Source organism: Helianthus annuus, chromosome 10 (assembly GCF_002127325.2).
Source record: "Helianthus annuus cultivar XRQ/B chromosome 10, HanXRQr2.0-SUNRISE, whole genome shotgun sequence".
NCBI classification, from domain to species: domain Eukaryota; kingdom Viridiplantae; phylum Streptophyta; class Magnoliopsida; order Asterales; family Asteraceae; genus Helianthus; species Helianthus annuus.
In genome coordinates, this window is record NC_035442.2 from 177,330,306 (window position 1) to 177,356,613 (window position 26,308).

The 26,308-nt window shown below is 41.1% G+C and overlaps 2 protein-coding genes across 2 annotated transcripts; both read left to right on the forward strand.

The window, feature by feature from the left end:
* Nucleotides 1-5,298: 5,298 nt before the first annotated feature.
* Nucleotides 5,299-6,005, forward strand: LOC110883537 (protein FAR1-RELATED SEQUENCE 5-like). The gene is made up of 2 exons (XM_022131260.2): nucleotides 5,299-5,565; nucleotides 5,676-6,005. The coding sequence occupies exons 1-2, from the start codon at nucleotides 5,314-5,316 to the stop codon at nucleotides 6,003-6,005; spliced, it is 582 nt and encodes a 193-aa protein (XP_021986952.2). The 5' UTR covers nucleotides 5,299-5,313.
* A 16,233-nt stretch (nucleotides 6,006-22,238) lies between these two features.
* On the forward strand, nucleotides 22,239-24,315 carry LOC110883538. Its single transcript, XM_022131261.1, has 2 exons — nucleotides 22,239-24,032; nucleotides 24,109-24,315. The coding sequence occupies exons 1-2, from the start codon at nucleotides 22,239-22,241 to the stop codon at nucleotides 24,313-24,315; spliced, it is 2,001 nt and encodes a 666-aa protein (XP_021986953.1).
* The last annotated feature ends 1,993 nt before the right edge of the window (nucleotides 24,316-26,308 follow it).

Below are 26,308 nucleotides of genomic sequence, written 5' to 3' on the forward strand. Positions count from 1 at the left end.
GGTTAAATAACTCGGAGGCCCGACCCTTTAAACAAAAAAGTAAATTTTCATTTTAGTCTTTTTTTTTTTTTTTTCAGGGGCTGTTTGGTAGCCTCTTAATTACCATTCAGATACTACCTCTTAATGGTTTAAAACCTCTGAATGAATAAGAGGTAACCTCAAGTCTGAATGGTTAAGAGGTAACATCTGAATGGTAATCATCACATGTCACATTCTTCTACCTTCTCATTGGTAAAATTCTTAATGGTTCCATTAAGAGGTAGCCTCTTAATGACCGTGGGGTATGGTGGGGCGTGGGTTTGGGGCATGGGTTGACACGTAGAGTTTGAGCCCCCTCGCTGGTGAGTGACGTGTCCTTGGGGTATGGCGGGGCATGGCTAGCCCGGCGTGGCTTAGCCAGTTGTATTAAAATAAATAAAAAAAATTTAACATGGTCCGCTATGCGCTAGCCAACAAGCCAATAAGAGCCGGCCATATAGGATCGTTAGCATGCCCCACGCCCGGCCTTAAACTCCCGCCCAAGGGGCCACACCCAAACCCAAGCCCACCCGGGTTGGTGGCTTGGGCGTTTCTCTCCAACCCACGCCCCAACCCACGCCCCATACCCCATAGTCTTAGTCAAAATAGTTTTTTTAGTAAACTTCCGTTTTGCTCCCTATGGTTTGGTCATTTTAACGGTTTTACCCCAAACCTTTCAAAATAGTCATTTTACTCCCTGATCTATGAAGGCCTTCATAACTTTGCTCCCCACCCCTAAACGTCATCCATTTTAACAGTTAGGGTTTTAAGCTGGAATTGTAAAGGGAGGGTTGGGAAAAGACATAATTGCCCCTCAGGTGTTTTACATGTGACAGACTTTAACTGTTAAAGTGGATGACGTTTAGGGGCGAGGAGCAAAATCATGAAGGTCTTCATAGATCATGGAGTAAAATGGCTATTTTGAAAGGTTTGTGGCAAAACCGTTAAAGTGACCAAACCACAGGGAGCAAAACGGAAGTTTACTCTAGTTTTTTTTTTCTCTGGGTCCCTGAGTTTTCCATTTTTTTTTTTTTTTGCCATTTTGGTCCAACCGATTAACTTCGTTAAAAAATGTCAGTTAACTCTCCCTAGATAGTTTGTTAGTTGCCATTTTTATCCAAAAACCATTTTTTTCTTTTATTCAGATAGGGATGGGTTAAAATGAGAACCACCTGAGCTGTAAGAACCGTGAGAACTAGGTCATCCAAAAGGTTTTTCGAAATTTTTTTTTCTAAAAAGTCATAAAAAATCACTTGTTTCAGCAAAAAAATGCCGCATACCCACATTTACATGAGGCGTAAAAAAATATTTATCTTCGTACAAAATTTACACTAGCACGTAAAAAAACGTGCATCAGTCAAAACTACCGACTCGACAACTTTTTTACCCTTTTTTATATGTGTTTATAATATTTTCATCTATGTTTGTGCAAAAAGATTTTGGCCCAACTCGTGCGGGAGTAAAAAGTTCCAAGGTTCTCACAACTCGTGGTGGTTCTCATTTGAACCGAGCCCTATTCAAATATATGTGTGTGCGTATGTGTGTATAGGAAGGTTTAAATGAGAACGCTAAATATTGTGAGAACTGTGAAAACGAATGAAAAAACCGCAAAAACTTGTCAAAAACAATTCAAATTCAAAAAAGATTTTTTATACTTATCATTATTATTCGAATGCAATGTTAGAAATTAAAAACGTTTAAATTCACATGTGGTTCGTCAATTTTGAAAATTTACCCATGTGTAAGTTTCTCTTTTACACGTGTAAATTTGTTGTATTTAACAAATTTACACATGTGTACAAAATTTAATACGAGTGATTTTATGAGATGATAACTGAATTATTTGATGTTGTAAATTCTTTTTTTGATGTTGTATTTTAATTACATTGAGTTTTGTATTAAAAAAAATTGGTTTTGATTGGTTTTCTCATTTGGTCTCACGGTTCTCGTGATATTTAGCGTTCTCAAGATAACCCTCCCATATATATCATCATCATACTCAGTAAATCCCAGCAATAACAAAGCAAAGGTAGGGTATGAGGAGGGTAAGATGTAGACAGCCATACCTCTACCCCGTAGGAATAGAGATGCTGCTTCCAGTGAGACCCCCGGCTCGATAGTAGTTTTGCATCAAGCCTTGGACATAAGGCACATAACACTCAGTAATCGCGACAAAGACCGATTAGTGCATGTACCCTTTTGTCTTCAGCTATCAACGCCACCACATGATGCATGATTAATCGTCCTCAGCTTTTAACGTTATTTTCACGAAATTAGTAAAATGACGTTAAATTAGTGCACTTTCACTTTTGCCCCCCGATGGCCCACACATATATACATTATATGCGCATACAGCAAGCGGGGCGTAACCCTCCCATATACATATAAACTCTAATTTAAAAACCCCTAAACTAAACAAAAATAAAAATACATATTAATATATAAAAACCCTTTAATTTTTAAAAAACAGACTATTAATTAATATATTTAAAAAAACCCTTTAATTTAAAAAAATATTTTTATATATAATAAAAATCCACCAATCCCCAACACACCCACACACTCTCTCCTTCTCTCTCTCTCTCTCTATATATATATATAGATATATATATAGAGAGAGAGAGAGATTAAAGATCTTGTACATTTATTTAAAAGTGTGAGAAGTGTGAGAAATATTGTGGAGATGACATGTGTCCTCAATCTAAATTAATTCAAAAGGGTAAACAAGTAATTTTCTCATTGATTCAAAAAAAATTAATAACATTCCATAACCGTCACCCTTTATTTTAGGAATACGAATTAATCTACGAATTTGTATTTTTTTTTATCGTTCATCAATTATAACTTTGTGAAGATCGTAGAATGAAGGTTTTATAGAGTGTTATATAGTGATGGATGCAGAATGAAGGTTTTATACAGTGTTGTAGTGTTATAGTGTTATATTTTCTAGTAGCAGTCGATGATGATGTATAGTGTTATATTTTCTGGTAGTAGTTTATGATGATGTATAGTGTTATAGTGTTATATTTTCTGGTAGCAGGTCTATGATGAATGTATAGTGTTATATAGTGTTACATGGTGTTACATGGTGTTATATGTTGTTATATGGTGTTTATATGGTGTTATATAGTGTTATATAGTTCTGGTAGCAGTTACATGTTTCCGGATTTTTAAAATGTACGGATTTTAGTGTTAGTTTAAAAATGGATCGCTGGAATTTAAGAGAGGTTACCTTATTTGAAAGATATAAAAAGACAATATTACCCCTACAATTTTCAAATCAGTCCAAATAATTAAAACACAATTTACAATTTGGTCCCTATTGATCTCAAGCATTAGATCAAAGATCTAATGGTTTAAAACACTTCTTACACTTCTCACACTTTAGGCCCTTTTTACACTATCCTTACCCTATATATATATATAGGATAATGCTCTACAAGAAACCCCATTTTTTTAGAAAACTTAGCAAACTCTACTTGTGGCCTACATTTAGCCACGTTGCCAATGGTCCCTTACTCTTACTTTTTGCTTCCAAGGTTATATTAGTAATTTATGTTAACACCCAAGATATTTTCCCAATATGAATTGACATGATCATTTAATGCCCATCAAATCGTATGTATCATTCACCCACCCCCATATTTCGTTTACAATATTTCCATTTATATCTTCTTCAACATTCAACAGAAAAACCATAGTCATATTATACTCCAAATTATCATTTCTCCATTAATGTCCATGGAGACAAATCCACCAACCTCCGAGTTAATGTCGCCGGTCCATAGTTTCCCCAACAGGTTCTTTAGCAGCGACTTCCATAATGATGAGGAATTAAATGCTCAAGGTTTGTCTCTTTATGTAACTTAACTCTCTCGAATATATGTTTTTTTTTTGTCTTTTACAACTTTTTAATCGAATAATCCAAATATACTGCATGGCAATGTTCACATGTTCCCTTCGAAGCTTCTATATATACTTACATGCCTATTGATGGTTCTCGATCATCTGAAGTCCCTGTTAGATCACCGGATGTTCTGATCTCCAACAAGTTCATGAACAACGCTTTTCATGATGACGAGGTTATGGATAATGAACAAGGTTTGTTTTTCTATACACTGGTTTTGACTTTTCTTCCCCAGATATGGCATAGTTCAAACATATTTGCATAATGTTCACATGTAGCATCCCAAGATTCTGGCTACGCTAACATGCCGGGTGCTGGTTCTGGATCATCCCATGGCCCTTCTGTGTTTGCTGAATCATCTCGCGGCCCTTTAGACGGTTGTTTATATTACATGGGAGCACATTTTATTCTCATATAACAGAGTTCTAACCTTTTGTCCTGCCATATACCAGATTCCTAACCTTTTTCGTTTTCTGATGCAGGGCCAGCGCATCCATACTTCGTTTTTGATACCCCTCAGGGAACCCGTTACTGGATTCCTATCGTTGCTGATAAGTTCATACCAGTGTATGGGAAATCTTATCCAACATTTGAGGCTGTTCTTTCCATGTATGAACTTTATGCGTTTGAAGCTGGTTTTTCTGTTAAAAAAGGACAAACTAAAGTCTGGAATGGAATTCCCACACACAAGTATCTTCGATGCTCAAGATATGGAAAACCACAACCCAAGAGGACTTTTGACACACTAGATGAATCTTCTCTAAAGCCTCGGAGAACCAACTTCACATGGTGTGACTGTAAGGCAAGCATTCTAGTCTCAATCTCGAATGATTCATACATAGGTCTGAGTTTCAATGATATTCATAATCATGAACTTGTTGAGAATTACAACCGTGATCTTAGCAAGATATCACGGAAGTTGTCATTCTCCACCAAACAATTTATTCACAATATGAGTCTAAACCGTATCAAACCCATGAGAGCTTATAGATGTCTTGTAGCTTTAAAAGGGGGGCATCACAATGTCAATGGGACTCCGGTGGATTTTAAAAATTTTAGCCACCAGTTGCGAATTTTTATTGGTGAACGCGACGCACAAGTTTTCCTCGAATGCCTGCGTGAGCGCTTTGACAACCTACCCAACTTCTATTTTGATTACACTGTATCAAATGGAAAGTTGTCTTCTGTATTCTGGGCTGATGAGATTTCAAAGCTAAACTACAAAGCTTTTGGCGATGTCCTCGCCTTTGACGCGACTTACAGCACTAACAGGTTAGTCCCCCCCCCCCCTTAACATGTGTTAGGCCTGATCTCCAAGTATACAAACCTAACCCAAAAAGTTTTACATTTTGTTAACCTCAAATCCATTTTTTATTAATAGGTACAAGATGGTTTTTGTGCCATTCACGGGTGTGGATCATCATTTCCAATGTGTTACATTTGGTGCGGGTTTGATATCAACCGAGTCCATTGAATCTTATGTGTGGTTGCTTAAGGCTTTCTTGAAGGCACACGGTACTCAACCAACTCTCGTGCTGAGTGATCAAGACCCATCCATGCTTCAAGCTGTTCCTATGGTCTTTACCGAATCACGCCACCGTCTATGCATGTGGCATATAATGAAAAAACTACCCTCCAAGGTTAGGTTAAATTGTTAGCCTTTAACATGTGTTATTCAACATCACAGACTTTTATATGTGTTTTCAAACTGTTTAATCTAACACGTGTTAGTAACTCTTAAATTTATCAGATCTCTGCGGACGTTCTTGATAACACTGATCTTCGGTCCTGCATTCACCGGTTGGTTTGGAATGTTTATATCAAACCAGAAACGTTTGAGTCCCGCTGGAATGACCTCCTACAAACATTTGGCCTACAATCCCACACTTGGTTGAACGACATGTACAACATCAAACATCTTTGGGTACCAGCCTACTTCAGGGAACTGCCCATGTGTTGCTTGATGAAGACTACTTCACGCTGTGAAAGCTCTAATGCTGCCTTCAAGTTCAACTCAACAAGCGCAAACACCCTTGTACAATTTATGATGTGCTTTGAAAATAGGGTAGACAACCAATGATATCGGCAACGTGTATCGGAGTACAAAACCTCATCCATGGTGTTCAAGGGCAATACTGATTTAGCGATAGAACAGCACGCGTTCGCCATTTACACAAACGTTGTTTTCGCGCAAGTTCAAAAGGAGATAATTAAAGGGAAGTTTTTATGCTACATCACAAACCAAACCGAGTCCAGCAATTCCACTCTTTTGATAGACGTCACTCATTTGGACAAAAGGAACAACATCACAAACGTGTATCAGGTAACACATGTTAGGCAATTTCATTATTACCCATCCTCTAACATACGTTAGATCTAAAGGCCTTTTTTTTTGCTCGTTCTGTTCCTAACAGGTTACGTATAACACTGTAGACCACTCCGCCAGTTGCTCATGCAGGAATTTCACACGTATCGAATATATGTGTCGCCATGTCTTTTGCGTCTATCGATTGAAAAATGTTGCAAAGATACCACCCCCAATACATAAACGATAGGTGGCGCCGAGATGCCCTCTCAAAACAGGTTTTTTCACTTTCTAGCCGATACGGAGTCAACCCACACGCACCGTCCATTATGCGGAATGAAATCCTCGACCTCGTTACTGAATGCGTTGATGTGTCCAGAACCGATGAGGATTCGTTGTCAAAATTGGTTGCCCAACTCCGGGATTTCAAGATCAATGTGCTTTCCAAGCAACCATTGGGTACAATTCAAAATGAAACAAACGAGTGTGAAATGGAAGAAATAGTTGGGCAACCAATCAACATTCCAGTCGAAGTTGCTAATCCAGAAGTTGTACGCAATAAAGGATGTGGTACTCATACTCGCATTTCCGGCCCCGGTGAGAAGGCAAAGGCAAAACCACCAAAACGTCCAAAGCAGCTTCGTTTATGCAAGCGTTGTGGTCTGTATGTCGATGACCACGACTCACGCAACTGCGTTAAGGTGACCGCAATGAAAGCAGCAAAGGCAGCTGCTGAACAACAAAGGCAGACCGCCCCTGGTGCCTCCCCCTCTGATTAAAATCTTTCTTTTCGTTTTCTAGTACTATGTAATGGGAGACTCTCTTCATTTTGGCCTTCTTACACACATGTAACAGTCTTTTAACATCCTCCTGCTCTTTTCTGTTACGTGTGTAAGAAGGTGGAACTATTTTGATCCCATTTATCATAAATAGTCTTGTAAAAACTTTATGGCCTTTGGCACTTTTGTGTTTGTAGCCCAACTTTTTTGTGGACCTCTGTTTGCTATTAATGGGCTTATCTTATTATTATATGCATTGATAATTGTGTTTTTGGTTTATATTTTTACCACAGCATAAAAACAGATGCTTAACACATGTTAGCCCCCATAAATGGGGGTTTTTTAACTAGAAAGGATCAACACAAAAGGTGTTAACAACACCAATAGCTTATATATTAAGACACATCAGGTTATAGCATTAAACTTCACATCTAGCCAACTTAACCACACATTCTACTACTAGGTTACAACCGCGTCTAAAACAATGGATCGACTACCGAGCCGTGACATCAACCCATTCCCAAAAAAAATATTAATAATAAAATACCAACAAAACGACGTTAGTATGTCGTCTACAAACATAGGGTCATCCGGTTAACACAACTTTAACCACTTACAACATCCTAACTACCCCTTATTATCCTCCATCTCTAAGAAGCTTTTCATCATGGTGTGGCAACATCCTCATCATGAAAGTACAGAGGAGAGGGGTTGCGCTCACTCTCCCATGAGTCATGGTAACACCAGGACTGGATTGTTTCGGGTGAGTATGGACACAACGGGCAACCACATAATTCATGGTTTGGATCCGTCAGCAACCTAACCAACTCATCTGGTAGCCCCTTCAACTTTTCAGCTTCTGGTAAAACGTGTTCCCTACGGCGTGACGCTTCTTGCGAAACACCAGCTACATCAGCTACATTTTTTGTTCCGCTATCTGAAGCATCGTCACTAGAAGCTCCTCCAGTTTTCACGTCTTCCGGCTTCTTGTGAAACACTTTTCTTTCGTAGCCCACCCCGTACCGACCCTCACATGCTTCCTTCCCCTTTTGCTTCAGCTTCTCCATGCCTGGTGGTGTAGCCGTGACCTTATGTTTATAAGGGTCCATCACATTAGCACACTTTTGAACCACAAAAAGTTTATGGTTTACTGAAGTAGTGAAGTATTACAGAATATAACTTTGGTTCTTCATTACACTACTTATAGAGGTATATCATGGATACATTTAATATAGGTGTTGTGACTTGACTTTGATGTGACCATAAGGGGCAAAAAAGCAATGGTTCCTTTTCCATAAGGAAGCAGCATTTTCTCATTTTCTTAAATGTTACACATACCAATATATAATTTAAAACAACCTCATTTAAAACATTATCAACTACATCAATAACATTCTAACACATCCAAGAATACATCAATATTCTTTAGAGTATACAATTACCAAGTTAATAAACATCAGATTTCATATAGATAGTCTATCCCCAAAAGACCTGGTACATGTCATACCCAAAAAACACCTACCCCACAATAAGTTTAAAGCAACATCCCCAAAACAAAGTACATGACACATCCAAAACAAAGCTGGCACAGTTAACGCCCCACCTATCCTACAGTAAATACCATTCACCCCCCTAACACACGTTACTCTACTCGGCAATCCTGCTTGATTTTAGGCAGCAGCACATTCACCTCCGAACATAAGATGTGCGCAGCATACCTCTTTCTCAACTTCCGCACCTCCGCCATCTTCCTCGCCCCACTCATGCTGAACCCACAGTTAAAGCTTTTGTTTTTCCCCATGTAGCACTCCATGTGTCGCATCAAGAAGACCCCACAATCAGTTGTGTTTGCTGTGGTCACCCAACTAACCGGCATACGCTGGATGTTGCAGTAGTCTATGTTATCGGCTCGCGGATTCCCAACCTCCCGAAGGTATTGTACAAACATATCTTTCTGCATATACATATACAAGCCATGCTCAATAAAAAAACACATCTTCAATATTATCACACTTACGGTTCAACAATGGTCATTTTAATAACTTACAAACTTATATGGTGTGTCCTTGTGGAGGTAGTAGACACTATCTTCTATCACCTGACCTTGGCTGGCTTTGTCATTATCAACAACATAAATTCCGGGGTCTCGTAACTCAAACACTAGCAAGTAAAAATGTTTGTGCTCCAATATCAGGAAGAAAACAATGTCGTGATTTCTAAAGTCAAGAACTTTTTCAGCGCTGTTAACCGCACCTTTTATTCCAAGTCGAAACTTGTGCATCCGCGCCTCGACTCCACCTTCCTCAGTTGTTAGCATCCACGGAAACTTTGAGCACAACAGAGAAATTAATAAGGACAAAAACTCGCCACACCGTAATGTCTATATACAAAACACTCACCACAACTTTAGTACCAAAGAATTGCCTACTGTAAGCCTCCCTTGATTTCCGTTTCTCTTGGAAGTTTAGCACCTCCGCCCAACAGTCGATAATACCATCCGACACCTCATTGCCAACGTTTAAACTCTTGAACATAGCCCGAGACGCTTCTACATGGGCAGGGCTTCTAAACAGCAACTCCCTGGTTTCATGTGTACAGATTAAAAATTAAATTCCATATCTTAACACATGTTACTGTTATTCAACTAATTTTTTAACGGTCCCCCCTACTTACACAACCATGTGTATCAGGCTATCTACATCAACAACTGACGACGTACCCTGTTCCTTCCTGCGGCAAAAATAAAAAAATAACCAATTAACTAGATCCATTTGGTTCATAGTTTACACTCCTATTATACAACAATAAACCACGTTGTAGTTCTACTTACATGTTTGCCTCCATTGCCTGCTTCCTACGAGAATGCCCATTTAGCCAGTGCGATGGGCTTTCATCAGCGTATATGTAATCCCACATATTTGTCTCCTTCTTAGTGATTGGCTGACCCATGTCAACAGACCTTATATAGTAAGGTGATCTATTTGGTTCCGCTGCCACTTTCTCTCTAAAAGGGAGCTTCCTTTTTTGGGCCCCCAACTCAGCTAACATACGTACACGGTGTGCAAGCGACATATTGTCCTCCACCTCATTCACATCACCACCAAATAATTCCATCCCAGCTTGCCCCTTGTGGATTGCAATTGCGGGGTCGTATGAGCTAACTGGTTCTACCATTATAACCATACTCAAGTTTGTGGTAGCCTCCATATCGCCTAAACACGTATAAAATAAATAATTAACGTTACTCTGTAACGAATATAGCACTTTCACAGTAAATGAATATAGTTAAGCTCACTGGAACGCTCCGGCACTGTTTCTGTCCCATCCATCTCATCCACCTTCGCACTTGTGCAACCTGCACGTTCGATGCAAATAAGTATATTTTAAATGACTCCTACTAACCCGGCAATCCTATTTATTTTAATGCTCTTACGTACCGGTTTTCTGTGACTCGTCAAATTCACCACCAATTTGTGTCATTCCAAGACTACAATTAGGGCCATCGAAACTACGTTCATCAATAAACGTATCGCCTCCGCCCACTGTTCATGTGATTAACACATGTTAACTCACTAAATGATCCTAATAGGGAAGTAGTTAACACATGTTATAGCATGAAAATCTTTACCGTTATTATCCGCCTGCCACTCCTCTTCCGTCGCTGTCCCTTTACCATCGACGTCCTCAGCTTTATCGAAAGCATCTCCTACCACAGAGTCAACCACCACGCCAACACACTCTTCCTGATTTACGACAGTTGAATGCAGCCCATCATGCTCAATCTTACTTTTTTCAGCTGCATAAAACATTCTTATCACATCTCATGCACAAGTTAGTATCAGAAGCTGCACAAATAATTACCGTTACAATCACGGTCACACTTCTCAACAGCCCCCTTGCCTTTGCCATCCAAAACCACCTGTTCGTCCTTATCAATAACATCACCTTCCACAAAGGCAAACACGACGCCACCACTTTTTTCTTTACTTGCATCAGTTGCATCCCCAACTTCATTCTCAATCTTACTATCTGAAGTTGCATAAACATTCTCTAATAAATTAGACATGGCTAAACATGATGTCTCTAGAGTTTTTACGACCCTACAAATAAAATGGTTTCTGAAGATTACCTTCATTGTCATTCCCTTCAACCTGTTCACTAACCTTAACCTCCATCTCAGTCATTTTGGCTACCTCTTCATCACAGATAAACCGTGCTTTGTAAATCTCATCCTTTTTTGCGTCATTCGCTTCTAAATCGGTGTTCTGCTGATCATCGTCATTCGCAGCCACATTATTGTTTGCATCCACTCCATATGCATCTTTACTAACAAACTGCATGTCTGACCCACCGTCAACTGTCAAAGCAACATGACACATGTTAAAACGGAATAAAGTAATAAAGCACACTTTTAAAAACAGACAATCTGAAATGGTACGGGGAACTACCACGTGCACCCTGCACTGTTGCTGCTTTAATACGCAGTATCGCACGCATTAAACCCAACGGCTTATGGACTTCTTGAACATCACTTTTATCCCCGCTTCCTTGTCCTTTATTATCTTCGGCCCCACCCATACTACAGTCACCTCCACTTGGATTACCAGTATCATGAACAATCTTATCACCTTTGACGCCTTCATTTGTTTCGTCCCCAACTTCACTACACCCCAGTTTTCTCTCTTCCCGTTGCTTCTCAGTCTTGTTGAACCCTATAACATCACATTAATATTAAATGGGTTACGCATATTATAGGGTCATAAATTTTATCGAGCAACAAACTACGCATCACCATCAATGTGTACTTATGTTTTTCTTCGTAGGTTGCATCATTGTCAATGAAACTGGTAACACATGTTACAGTTTACCTGTTTTGTTACCATCATCCGTTTTTGGCCCATCAAGCTTTATATTTGTCTTCCGGCTATTTGGGGTCACACAGCCTACTTCTATTTCAGGAGCATCCTTTAACTTCTTCAGTCGAGGAGATCTCCTTACCCGCAACGACATACCACCATCTTCCAGCGCTCCGGTACACTCTGTTCCATCATCAGGTATGCTTGATTCCCCCGCAACATCAGCTGCAACCACAATAGATGTTAAACTATACGATCGTTATCACATTATCATGTGTTACACTAAACATTTCAGTCCCATACCTATATTACAGGGACATAAACTTTTCTCGCGCAATAAACGTACACTTAAAATGGTAATACATGTAACAATTTACCTGTTTCTTTACCACCATCCGTGTCTGGTCCACCAAACTTTATATTTGTCTTACGCCTTTTTGGGGTCACATAGCCTTCTTCTTTCTCACGAACATCCTTTAACTTCCCCAGTCGAGCAGATCTCCTCACCTGTACCGACTTTCCACCATCTTCCATCGTTTCAGCATACTCTTTCCACCATCATCTACGCTTGATTGGCCCGCAACATCAGCTGCAACCACAACATATGTCAATCAATACAGTTTGCAACACAGTAAAATGTGTTACGGTGATCATTTTCAGAATGATAACTAACACAACAGGTATCACATTAACATGTGGTTGAGTGTACATTTCAGAAACATTATCACCGCACCTTCCCGGGCATCAAAGTCTATGGCTGAAGATCCTACTTCTTTCAATCACTTTTACTGATTTTTTTGTTATGCCGATTAAGTGACTTCCTGTACAAGCTAGCTATTGGCGACCCATCTGAAAAATCGTCATCCACGCCATTCCCTACGAAATCGTTGCACATCGGTAAATGCAATCCACATTAATAAACTAAATAACACAAAGAATAACAGTGACTAACCAGCGTTCTCTCCCTCGTTAATGTGAATACTTTCATCATTTTTCAAATCTTCCAACACCTCTTTGATCCGGTGCGACGCTAAATCTACCGCTTTATCGTGATCTTTACTTTCATAGCCTTTCTGTTCAAACATACTTTCATACATTGCCTTCAACGTTTGTACTTCCTCGTCGTCAGGGCTCTCCACACACAGAGATTCTAACATACCCTCTATTTTGATTTTGTTCTTCTTTGTCACATTAATTAGCTGTCGTACCATCATCAACCTCTCCTGTTGAAAAAACTTTTTCAACATTTTGATACCAAGATTATATACTAATTGTAAAAAACACATGTTAGTGTATATAACTATACCTCCTTACTTGCCCAGTGTTCCACGTTATAGTTACTTGGAAGTGTTAATCCTTTAAACCGTCCCAGACCAAACCCACCAGCAAGTATTTCAAGCCTTTCTCTCTCTCGCAATCTTTTCAAGTTCCAGAAAGCCAAAGGACACACCGCCTTGTCTACCTTCATCCCTGTGCACAAAATGCTATCAACGTACAACAACTACAACAAACAACGATCGGTTCAGCCCGAAAACAAGCCAGTATATTAACACATGTTAATTCTCCCAAATAAATAAATTTCACTTGCCATCAGAATCGTGAGAGGACCAACGAAGAAGCTTTGTGGGTCAAGCCGATCCCAGGTATCTTTGCAAGTTTTCAACTTCTCGACCACCAGGTCACACCAGTCTACTGTTGCAAAGTCCATTTCGTCATCTAGATACTCTAAGACCCGTAAACAACTTTGTTTATGACAGTCAACCAGCACTGCCATAAAACACATTACAAAATCCATACGGAAATCAAAACTGTCTTCGCCATCGGACTCATCTATCATTTTCACCATCTTTGTTGGAGGCACCATTACACCCGGGTATCTCGCCCTCCAATCCACAATGGCATCAATCAGCATCGGCAGCTTATCAATCGAACTAATCTTTTGTCCACCAGTCGGAATCCCTAATAACTGATGTATCACTTTCCTGTTCACCTTGATATCACCAGCAGGCGTACATATCACCATCTTATCGGGATTAAAATTGTCGACAACAAAATAACCTAACTTAGTCGGTAACCCATCAACGCTGAAAGTAAGCAAACGACCAAAGCCCATTTCCCTGACTGCCTCACGTTTTTGTTCTGCCAATGCCCGTACACACTTATAAAACTGCAGTGGTGCGGATCTTGTCCTTATTCCCGGAAATTCATCCTTCTTTGCTCGCTTACGGGCTTTCGGAACCTTTGCCTGTTTGTTACCAACTACCTTTGGCTTCCTTGCTTCACCTTTCACAGTGTCCTGTGAATCCTTCTTCTTTGTTGTCCTTAACGTTCCACCCCTTGATATAGCCGTCACATCTGCCCTACTTACTGAAATAACATTTTATACGCAACCACAACAACTTAATAAATTAGTCTACTTTACAACCATTTATGACAAATCTTTCTAACACAAACGGTAACATTTCAGTTATACGATCAAACATGTAACAATTTTTCATTTTTAACATCAAACAATTTGAAGGGCTTAAAAATTAACTAACCACGGTTTCTTCGCATTCCATTGCCAGAATTATCATCCGCGCTGTTTTTTCCCCCTGCCAATTAACACATGTTAGGGAAACTTCAAAGTCAGCCCAATTAACACATGTTAGTCAAAGCCAATAATATTTAACTAACCACGTTTTCTTTTCTTTCCACAGCCAGAACTATCCACGGCAATGCTTTTCTTCCCTACCGTTTAACACATGTTACTCAGGTTAAACTTGATACGCAAATACCAACTATTGTAACCAAAGGCACTTACCCTTGTGATTTTTTGTATGTCCCCGTTTGCTTTCCACACAACCTTCATTACGCCCTGATAAATTAGTAACGAAAACGATTACTCCAACAAGAAATTATACAAATTATACACAATATTACTGGTTAACCGTTACCCGTTTCCCGTCGTTTCCCAGGGCTTGGTGACCCACTATCGCTATCATCATACACTGCAACGCAGCCAACAAAAGTCTGTTATGAACAATTACTAATCCAACACACTATACATATATAGATCACCTTCAACTATGTTCAAGGTTCATACACATATCAATTCTAACCTAACTCCCTTTGGGTCGGACCAAAGACAAATTGTTGATTGGAAGGTCCTGCCTTGGGTTCGTCGGAGATAATCACAACACTACGGCTTTCAGACCTTTTCCGCCCTAATATAGGTCTCGAAGTCCTATATATATAAAACAAAACAAACTCAGTTGCCATTTTTGGATAAATCGATTGAACAAAACCTCCTTTTACATGACCGATACTAACCTTTTAATTGAACTCTTAATCTTCCTTAATCGTTTCAGCTTAACCGACGACGACAAGATTATGAACGATTTCCTCATTCTCCAATATCGACACTATCGGCTCCTGTGTTAGGGTTAGAGAAGTACGTTTCGATGTTTGTTTTGATGAGAGAGAAACATGAACAGGGGAGTAATGAGTATACTGTGTTGAAGATAAAGAAGAAAATAATTTGAATTGCTTTGAAGTTCTTGATTAGACGGCTACTGCATGGCAGTGATTTTTGTTTTCCAATGTGTTTGTTCACTTCCGAAAATGCCCTTCACTTGTACTAATGGCAGTTAATTCATTTCTTTTTAATTTTATTCATACCAAAATTATCATAGCCATTGATCAAGTTTGATGAAAGCTAATCAATGGTTGACAATGGGTTTGCATAGTTTTCTTAAAAAGATAGAGTTTCTTATATAGCCAAGCCCTATATATATCGCCACAGGTCCACAACCTCACCTCCATCACCCATAACCGCCCACCTCCGCCACACACCATCACCGACCTCCGCCACACCTCCGTCATACCTCCACCACCCATTACCGCCCACCTCTACCACACACTATAAATTCGATTGTTTTATACGTGTGAGGTGGCGGTGATGGGTGGTGGAGGTGTGTGGCGGAGGTTGGTGGTGGTGTGTGGTGGAGGTGGGCGGTGATAGGTGACGGAGGTGGAGGTGGAGATCGGGGTTGTGGACCTATGGTGTGTGTGTGAGAGAGAGGGGGTGGGTGGGTTGGGGATTGGTGGGATTTTATTATATATCAAAATAGAGTTAAATGCCATTTTGCCAGTTTTATCTAAATGTTTCATTTTTCGCATGTAGGTCCAGAAAGGTTTCATTGTTGCCATTTTAATACACTGGATTAACTTCATCCATTTTTTCTATTAATGAAAAAGCAATTCAGTCATTTTATATGTAATCCTGTGAACTAGAATGACAATTCAACCATATAAAATATTAACTAAACAGTCCATTGAGTTAACTTCATCCATCACATACATGAATGATTTTATTGGTTTCCAACAACTAAACGGTCATTTGTTAACCATTTTCAAACTAAGGATATGAGAAGGTTTATATATTTTCTTGACAATAAAGTTGCAAAATCAAAAGATGGAATTTCAATATCTTGTATTGTTCCAACCCAAAACCGGTTTGGGCTCAGCTCAAAGCCCCAAAGCCCAACGCCTAATTGATAACCAATTTCTGTCATTATTTGTAACATACTTGAATGAATTTTAATGTAACTATATGTAAATAGCTATATGAACGTATAACACATTTCTTTGCCACTAAGTATAACAATGTATCATATAATTATACAAAGTATTAATGTACTACATAACACGGATGAGCATTTTCTTTCGAGTACTAGTACCGTATCAACCAAACGCTGTAAGTTCCGGTACCCGTATTTGTTTTTCTTATTATCGATTTCGATATTTTTGGTATTTAATTTCAAAGATACCATTACCAGACTGACAAAATCGATACGGTATTCATTCTATATTTCGGCAAGGTACCAATAAAAATTTAAATATAAACTAAGATATCTTTGAAAAGTATATATATTAGATTTGAATACAATCAACTTTTCATGTTATAGGCTTTATGATTGTGTTGCTTTCTAGTTAACTGTAGCTTTATTTAATTATAATGAATTATGAATCAAGGATTCTTTTCTTTGATGAACAATCATATTCACATGGGTGTGATAATGAGTAGCTAAGAAACATTCCATTATTAGGCCAACACATACATATGTTAATTTTATCCAAAAGAGTAAATATTATATATTTGTAGGCTTTACTAGGTATTATCACTTTGTAATTCGAATACTAACGTAATTTTTATTATAAATAATATTTTATTCAAAATGGTTGTCTTGGAAACGTTTATAAGGTTAAAATATATAGTTTTGCATCGATTTTTTTTAATGGTACCATTTATTTAGTACCATTTATTTAGGACCACATGTCATATTGTTGCATAGCCTTTTTGATACTCCCATGTCTCATTGTCTTCTAATATTCCATTTTTATTTATTACTTTGTGTTTTAATATTATAATGGTGGATACCAAGTGGTTAAAATTAACTTTTACCAAATGAGTGTGTTTTAAGAGGTTAGAACAACAAATCAATAAAGTAATTAAAGGTTTGAAAATCCATCAATTAGAAGGAAAAAAACATGTGTACTAAAGGAAGCATGCTTTGGCTATAAGCATAAATAATTCCTAATAGTATGGTAAATTACTATATAATTAATAACATAGTGTGCTGTTTTAACTCTGATAAACTATTTCCTAACTACGATTCTGATGTAAATTTCCGTTGCCAAATTAATAAACACCGATACCATTGATACTGTACTCGCGGCCGCCCGCTTCCGGGGTAGGGGTCGGGGGTTGCGACAAGTACGTGATGGTGTTGGTGATGTTGAGAGTGGTGGTGGTTCATGGCGGTTGTTGTTGGTGGTGGTTGTTGGCGGTTGGTGGTGGTGTTGGTGGTGGTAGTTGGTGGAGGAGGAGGAGGAGGAGGAGGAGGAGGAGGACAGAGTTAGAGAAAAGGGTAAATAATATACATATATTATTTATATTTATTTACATATATAATAAATTATATTATATTATATTATATTATATTATATTATATTATATTATATTAGTTTCTTAAATTTGTTTTTGCTTTATTGTTAATTCAAATATCTATATATATGGATAAAAAGACTAAATTACCCTTATATTATCTGATTTAACAAAAAAATCTAACCGAGTTAGGGCTAAAGGACATAACATGCAAGATTTTAAAACATTAAATATAAAACTCATCAATTTTAAAAACAAAGGACACCGCTTGAAACTTTGTATAATGATAAATGACAAAACTTATAATTCACTCTTATAATTATACCAATCTTTCCATAACAAGACGTTAAAAGGTGACCTATTCTTTATCCAAAGGAAGGTTAGCGACTTGATATCCTCCACTGTTTAGCTCTAGGATTCGACTTATAATTAGAAATAGTTAAACAATAAGTTAAACATACCATTCGAGTTAATATAGTTAGATCCGCCTCAATGTTAATATAGTTAAACATACCATTCGAGTTCAACAGAAAAACCATATTAACCGACTTTAACTGAATTGCTTCAAATTGAACTGAACCGAACCGAACTGTGAATTTTTCTTTAATTTTTAATCCTATAAGCTAGTAATGTAGAAACAGTTTCATGTACGTCGGGTTTTTTTACATATCAATATTTTTGTCATAAGACATATTAGATATACATTTGACTAGAATTTCATAAGTGAAGAGGTATGGTCCCAATTCCCTGCCTACATGGCAGGGACCACACCACTTTTGAGCATACAAGGCGTCCACATCAGCGAAGCAATCCAGAAGCTTCTAGAAACTTCTGGAAGACTCGCAATTGGCACCAAAGATGCCCTATCCGACATAAAGGACAACACGTGTCGCCACACGCAGAACGCCACATAGGCCTGCGATAAATCAGGGAGCAGGGCTGACGACGCCAGTACGAGGTATCCAGCGTGGACAAATGTAACGACACCACGTGTACCACTACACCTGCCGTGACAGAGCAGACCAAGATGATATTCCCCTTGGTCGGACAGCTGGCACGCGCCCACAGCTGGCACAACTGCTCCTTCCTTCTTCACCCTCTGGCTATAAATAGGACCCTTCATCATTCAGGTTCAACATCTTATACCCTCCATACTCACTCTATACACACACTGTTTATTTCTCTCAGAACAGTACTTATTCTCACGCCGGAGCCTGGTTAAGAGGGAAACCCCCCTTCTCCCCCTCTTAACGAGACTGACGGTGTTTACTGTTTTGCAGATCTCCAGCCATTGTTACGAGCGAGAAAAGAGGTTGAACCCCATAGACGAAATAACCCCATCGATAAACCCTGTGTTAATCGGTGTTTCATCATTGGCGCCATCCGCTTTTTGCAAAACCAATCTCATCTCTTTTCTCTACTGAAAAAACACTCGTCAAAATGGCTGAACAAACTCCCTCACACCCAGTCGACGGAGAAGTTTCTTCCTTTGAACTCATTTCGGACACAGCACACGTCCAAAGGGGTCAAAGGAACGAAACCATCCAAGAGGGACAACTGAACAATGATTTTCCTTCTATCTTTGGGAGTGTGTCCAGGGTTGTTAACCAGACCACAGCTGGACCCACTTTCCAAACACCACCAGCAAGGATCATCACTCAAACCACAAATGGAGCTACTTTCCAAACTCCGATCGGGGTGTTGCAACAGACACCACCACCAGTGCTAACACCAAGCCACGGAGCTGGCCCCTCAGCTCCATCGGAGCAAACACAACTCAATTACTCTGCACTTTTGGGGCTACCCGAAGGAAAAACTCTCGCCTTATGGTATGCCGAACAGATGGCGTCCATAAACCTCGTTTATACGCAACTCAGCGCACAGCAAGCTCTACTCCAGGCACAAGCTAACCAGTCAGCATTCGTAACTCCACCGCCAAGGTCTCTGAGTACACATACAACTCAGCAGACTAACGCGTGGAATCTACGCCCGGAGAGAGGACCAGCTCAAAATGTGAGAAGGCCAAGCACGCACGACACGCGCGATACCTATGGTGAAACAGAAAGCAATTTTGTGCAAAACCCCAATGTGCAAAGAAAACCGATCCAAGCTCGTTTAGGCGCGCGCAATATGAATACAGAATGGGATGAAGAGGAAGACGACCCAACGTACAAAGGGGAAACCACGGTGTTTAGCAGACTTCACCCAGAACATGAAGCATACAAGCCTGCAAAGCGCACAGGGTACAATCCGAAAGCAGAGCATGACTATACCTTAAGCTATCGTCCAGAGGACATGGCCGAAGATTCGAAATTCATCAGAGAGATTGCCACAGCTGCCATAGACAAAACCAAGCTGCCGCACAACGTTGGCAAATACAACGGATTGACAGATCCAGACGACCACCTCCAGGTCTTCAAAGGCGCAGGAGCAACAGGTGGGTGGAACCTACCAACTTGGTGCCACCTGTTCGCACAAACGTTCGTGGGTGCAGCGCGCGTATGGTTCGACAGCTTACCAGCAGGGAAAATTAAATCCTGGGTCGACTTCAGAGAAAAGTTCTTGGCACACTTCTCTCAACAGCGGAGGCACGCCAGAGACCCAGCAGATTGTCTAAACATATGGCGCCGAGACCACGAAAGCGTGGAAGATTTTATCACAAGATATAACAAAGAATGCTTAGAGATTGGGGATGTGGGAGAAAAAATGATGCGCGCACACTTCATGAGGGCAGTCAAGTGTGACGACTTGATCAAGCGCGTGAAAGGAAGAGATGGAGGACCCAAAGATTGGGAAACTTTCACTGAGGCCGCCAAAACAATAGCACAGACAGACAAACAGTTGACCGGTGATGACCGCCGTCAACGCGCACATAACTCCAATGACCGATATGGCAAAAAAGGAAGAAACCAGTCATGGAGGCCTTCCAGCCATAGAGAAAGAAGTCCACCAAGAGAAGACGCGCGGCACACAATCAACCAGATAGCACACAGAAAAGAAGTAAAGAGAGAAAACAGGGAGAAACAGTGGACGCCATTAACCAAGACCCCGTCAGAAGTCTTGGCCACTGAAAACCACCAATTCAAACCACCCCTACAGATGCGCAACAAAAGAGGTCAAGATCCCAACTCACCGACGACTGCTTCAGCCTGAAGCAGGAAATTGAAAGAGCCTTAAGGGATGGAAAGCTCACTCACTTAGTCAAAGGCGGAAAGCGCGATTACCGCCAAATACAAAGAAGAGACGAAGGGCCAGATAACAAGAAGCTCAGAAAGCTAGAAACCCACATGGTGAAGGGAGGTCCACGAAGACCGAGAAAAAACTACAACAAGCGCGCGCAGGATGATTCATGGCGCGAGAAGCAAGTTATTTTCCCAGTTGTTAGAGGGGGTCCGAGAGAAAAGCGACCAATAGTCATCCCAGGAGTGATTGGCCACTACCAAACAGACTACATCTTCATCGACCCGGGGAGCACCGCGGACATCATATACGAACAATGCTTCAATCAATTTGATCAAGAAGACAAAGCGCGCTTAGAACCAGTCGATTACCCACTGACTGGTTTCTGTAACGAAGCCGTCTTTCCCCTAGGGCAAATATCATTCCCGGTGTTACTTTCGGACGGAAGAAATTCAAGAACTGAAGAAGTCACATTCATGGTCCTGCCGGCACACTCAAGACACGACATCCTCCTAGGGAGAGAATCCCAAGGAGACTTCAGTATGATCTGCTCTGCACCACATTCCGCTGTTGGATTCCCCACTGAAACAGGCATTGCGCTGATATATGCAAGTAAAGAGGTTCTAGCAACAGATGAAATCAGACCAGCCAAAGCAAGCAAGCCAGCACCGCGCATAGAGGCAGAAAAATGGGTATTGAACAGCGCATACCCAGAACAAACAGTCACCCTGGGGCCCGCCATGTCTGACTTAACGCGCGCGGCGCTCAAAAAATTGCTGCACGAAAACATGGACGTGTTCGCCTGGACACCTGCCGATATGGTTGGTGTTCCACGGCACATAGTTGAACACCGTCTGAATATCTCAGAAGACGCAAAGCCGGTGGTGCATGCCAAACGCCACTTAGGCGATGTCAAACACGACGCCATGAAAGAACAAGTGTTAGAGTTGCTAAACGCAGGAATCATCAGAGAAGTCAGATACCAAACATGGGTAGCAAGTCCAGTAATGGTAAAGAAACCAAATGGCAGCTGGAGAATGTGTGTCGACTACAAAGATCTAAACAAGGCATGTCCCCGCGACTGCTACGCCTTACCAGACATAGACGAGAAAAGTGCTTTCTGGATTGCTACAAAGGGTACCACCAAGTTCAAATGGCCGTTCAAGATGAAGATAAAACCGCATTCCGCACGCCAACAGGGCTATATTGCTACACCAAAATGCCTTTCGGCTTGAAGAATGCGGGTGCAACATACCAAAGGTTAATGAACGAAACATTCAGTGACGCCATTGGCAAGTACATAGAAGTTTACATGGATGACCTGGTGATTATGAGCAAAGAGGAAGGCACGATGCTGGTCAACATCCAAAAGACCTTCAACACGCTACGCAGCGTAAGTATCAAGCTGAACCCAGCAAAGTGCTCGTTCGGAATGGAAGAAGGAAAGTTCTTAGGGTTCATCGTCACAAATGAAGGTTTTAAAGTAAATCCAGAAAAGGTCCAAGCCATAGAAAGGATGCCTTCACTGTCAAACATCAAAGACATGCAAAAATTAGCAGGACGATTAGCCGGACTCAATCGTTTCCTAGCTAACCACGCTGCAAAATCCTTCCCATTCATCAAGACCTTGCGCAATTGCATGAAAAAAAGCCAGTTCCAATGGACTCCGGAAGCAGAAAACGCGTTCCGCGAGATGAAAGATTGCCTCATCAAACTGCCAACGCTAACCGCACCAAACAAAGGAGAACCCTTGGTACTTTATCTCTCAGCTTCCGATTGGGCAGTCGGGGCTGTACTACTCGTCGATCGTCAAGGTGTTCAAACACCAGTTTACTATGTGTCGCGAACCTTGACCGATCCAGAAACCCGATATGCAATCATGGAGAAGCTAGTCCTTGCACTGATTCACGCATCAAGACGGCTGCGCAGATATTTTGCCAATCATACCATCCACGTGTTAACAAACTACAACATTGGAAATATCCTTGCAAGGCCAGAGATATCAGGAAGACTAGCCAAATGGGCAATAGAGCTGGGAGGTCACAACGTAGTTTTCAGACCACGACCATCGATCAAAGGCCAGGTCTTGGCAGATTTTATGACAGAAGTTCCAGATAACAAAGAAAGGGAATGTAAAGCGATGGAGAAAGCTGAGAAAAAACAAACAGAAGAACCATGGCTGTTGTACACAGATGGTGCATCTAACGAAGATGGAGCAGGTGCAGGGCTGAGGCTGGTAAGCCCTGACAAACACGAATTCACATACGCCATACGCCTGGATTTCAAGAGCACAAACAACGAAGCAGAGTACGAAGCTTTCCTGGCTGGCTTACGATTGGCGATCAAAATGGGGGTCCGACACATCGAAGCGCATGTGGACTCCATGTTAGTAGCAGGCCAAATCAACGGCCAATACGAAGCCAAGGGCGATATAATGGCACTCTATCTCAACCAAGCGAAAACGTTGCTGCAAACCTTCTATTCCTACAAGGTGCACCACATAAACCGAAGCGAAAACAAGCCAGCAGATGCACTAAGCAAGCTCGCATCAACAAGTTTCCAGCACCTAGCAAAGGATGTGCGCATAGAGGTTTTGAGCAACCCATCCGTTCCACTCAGAGAAGTAAGTGTCATCCAGACAGGAACAACGTCCTGGATGACGCCGATAATCATGTACTTACAGTTAGGGATACTTCCCGAAAACAAAGCCGAGGCGCGAAAGATCCAGTACAAATCAGAACATTATCAGATGGCAGACGGGCTACTGTACCGAAAGTCATATCTCGGCCCACTGCTGAGATGTGTAGACGCCGACGAAGCAAGTTACCTAATCCGGGAAGTGCATGAAGGAATTTGTGGTATTCATGCTGGGCCTCGAATGGTGGTGGCAAAAGTGATGAATACTGGATACTACTGGCTCGGGATGCATCTTGATGCCGTGAAAGAATTGAGAAAGTGCAGCGGCTGTCAGAGACATGCACCAAAGACCATGCGCCCCAAAAATGAACTAGTACCAGTAACAACTGCATGGCCTTTTCAACAATGGGGCATAGACATGGTAGGCCCTTTCCCAGAAGCACCAGGGGCAGTCAAGTTCATAATAGTCGCAGTCGACTATTTCACCAAATGGGTAGAGGCGAAAGCACTCGCATCAACCACCTCGGCGGTCGTCAAGAGATTCATATGGGAACAAATCATATGCCGCTTTGGCCTGCCTCTCCGAATCATCACCGATAACGGAACTAACTTCGCAGCAGACGACCTCGAGCGATGGTTCAAAGAATTACACATCGAACATACCTTCTCTTCGGTTGCACACCCACAAGGGAATGGTCAAGTAGAGGCAGTCAACAAAAGCATCGTCGATGGCATCAAGGCAAGGCTCGGCGAGAAACGAAGAGGCTGGGTCGACGAACTACCCAGCATACTGTGGGCCCATAGAACAATGCCAAAAACAAGCAACGGTGAAACGCCGTTCAGTTTGGTCTATGGGTCTGAAGCTGTTATCCCAGCAGAAATCGGGCTGCCATCTCCAAGGATGCTCTCCATGAATTTAATCAACAATGAAGAAGAAAGGAGGATCGACCTAGACCTCCTAGAAGAACGGAGAGAGATGGCAGCAATCAACGAGGCCAAATACAAAACGAAGCTGGAGAAATATTACAACTCCAGAGTCCGAGTCTGCACTTTTAACCCGGGAGACTATGTCTTAAGGGACAATGAAGCTTCCAACGCAGAAAAGCCCGGAAAACTGGCTCCCAAATGGGAAGGCCCATACATAATCGATGCAGTGCTCGGCAAGGGAGCCTACAAACTACGCACCATCAACGACAAAGAGGTTCCACGAACCTGGAATGCCCAACAACTACGAAAGTGCTACATGTAACACAACCATGTAATCGTAAAGGGCGTACAACCAGCACATTTACTTTAATACAAGAAGTGTTTAGCTACTTTTATTTCATGCAAATTACTTGTCACAACTGCATTTATTACTTTGGGCGTACACGAAAACATCAATGGCTCGACCATAGGAAACGTTGTAGACCTCCAAGGCTCGTCACAACCAAGTGAACAGCCGGGTCAGAAACACAACCAAAGCCTACAAAACGACAAAATATAACTTCGTGCCCACATAAACACGAAAATATCGATAGCAAGGTAACTAAACATTGTAATGCTCCCAAGGCTGAACACAGCTGAGCTCACACAATAACCTGCAACTCGATCACTTCGTACGTCACCTATAAGCGCACACATTCAAACGACAGAATAAAAACGTTGTAGTAACACAACATCACCTGTCAGCGCCATCATTCATTCGTGACACCTGATCAAAGTAATTAAACATGCACATATTATGACGATAACAAAATTCGCATAAACATAAGCAAGTGATAAAAACATTCACCAGAAGATCATGTACATACACCCACAGGTAAACAAAATTAAAATTGTCTTAAACAGCCAACATTACAGGCCTATTCATGGCCATACACGGCGCACAGGCCGGAACGCGTCAATCAAGTTTGACTGGTGCCAGCACCTCCTGCTGCATCACCGTCTTCTCCCAAAGCTTTCTTTAACAAGGCAACCCCATCCGCTTTGCGAGCCAACTTCTTTGCAGCTCGAACAACAGCGAATTCAAGGGTTGAAAATTCCTTGCGCTTGGCAGTAAAAGCACCTTCACAGTCTTCCTTATACAGATCAAAATGATAATCTTTTTCCTTATTAATGACCGCGGTTTTGCCCTCAGCATACCCAAACTTCCGACCACTGTTGTAAGCCGCCCTACCCAACTCAAACATATATGTTGCAGGCTCAGTCGAATGCAAAATACGATCAGCAAGCTACATAAAAAGGAAGATCGAATAAGAAAGAGAAATCAAATATAAAACGAAGCAAAAGCAAAAGAAAAAGAGAAAATAAGGCAAGCAAAGAGCACTACCAAAGGCACACCACGAGAAAGCAACCACTTGCTGTCAGCTGAGGCCTCCTCAGCAAGAACTTCGGAAGCTTGACACTCAGCCGTTTTCTCAGCAAGAAGACGCTGGGCAGTTTCACACTCAGTCGCCTTTTGCTGTGCAAGAACCTCCAGCTTGTCGATTCGATCAACATATTCTTTTTCTTTCTTCTCAGCAGCAAGGCGCGCTTGATTTGCTTCCTCAGCAAGTTTCGTCTTCTCACCAGACAAGCGAACAATCGCATTGCGCTGAGACTGCATCTCAGCATTTGTGCGCTCGCACGCAGCTTCCCAATCCTTCTGCTTCTGAGCATTCAGCTGTTTTTGCTCTTCAAGCTTCTGCTCAGCATCCGATACCCTCCATTGCAAAC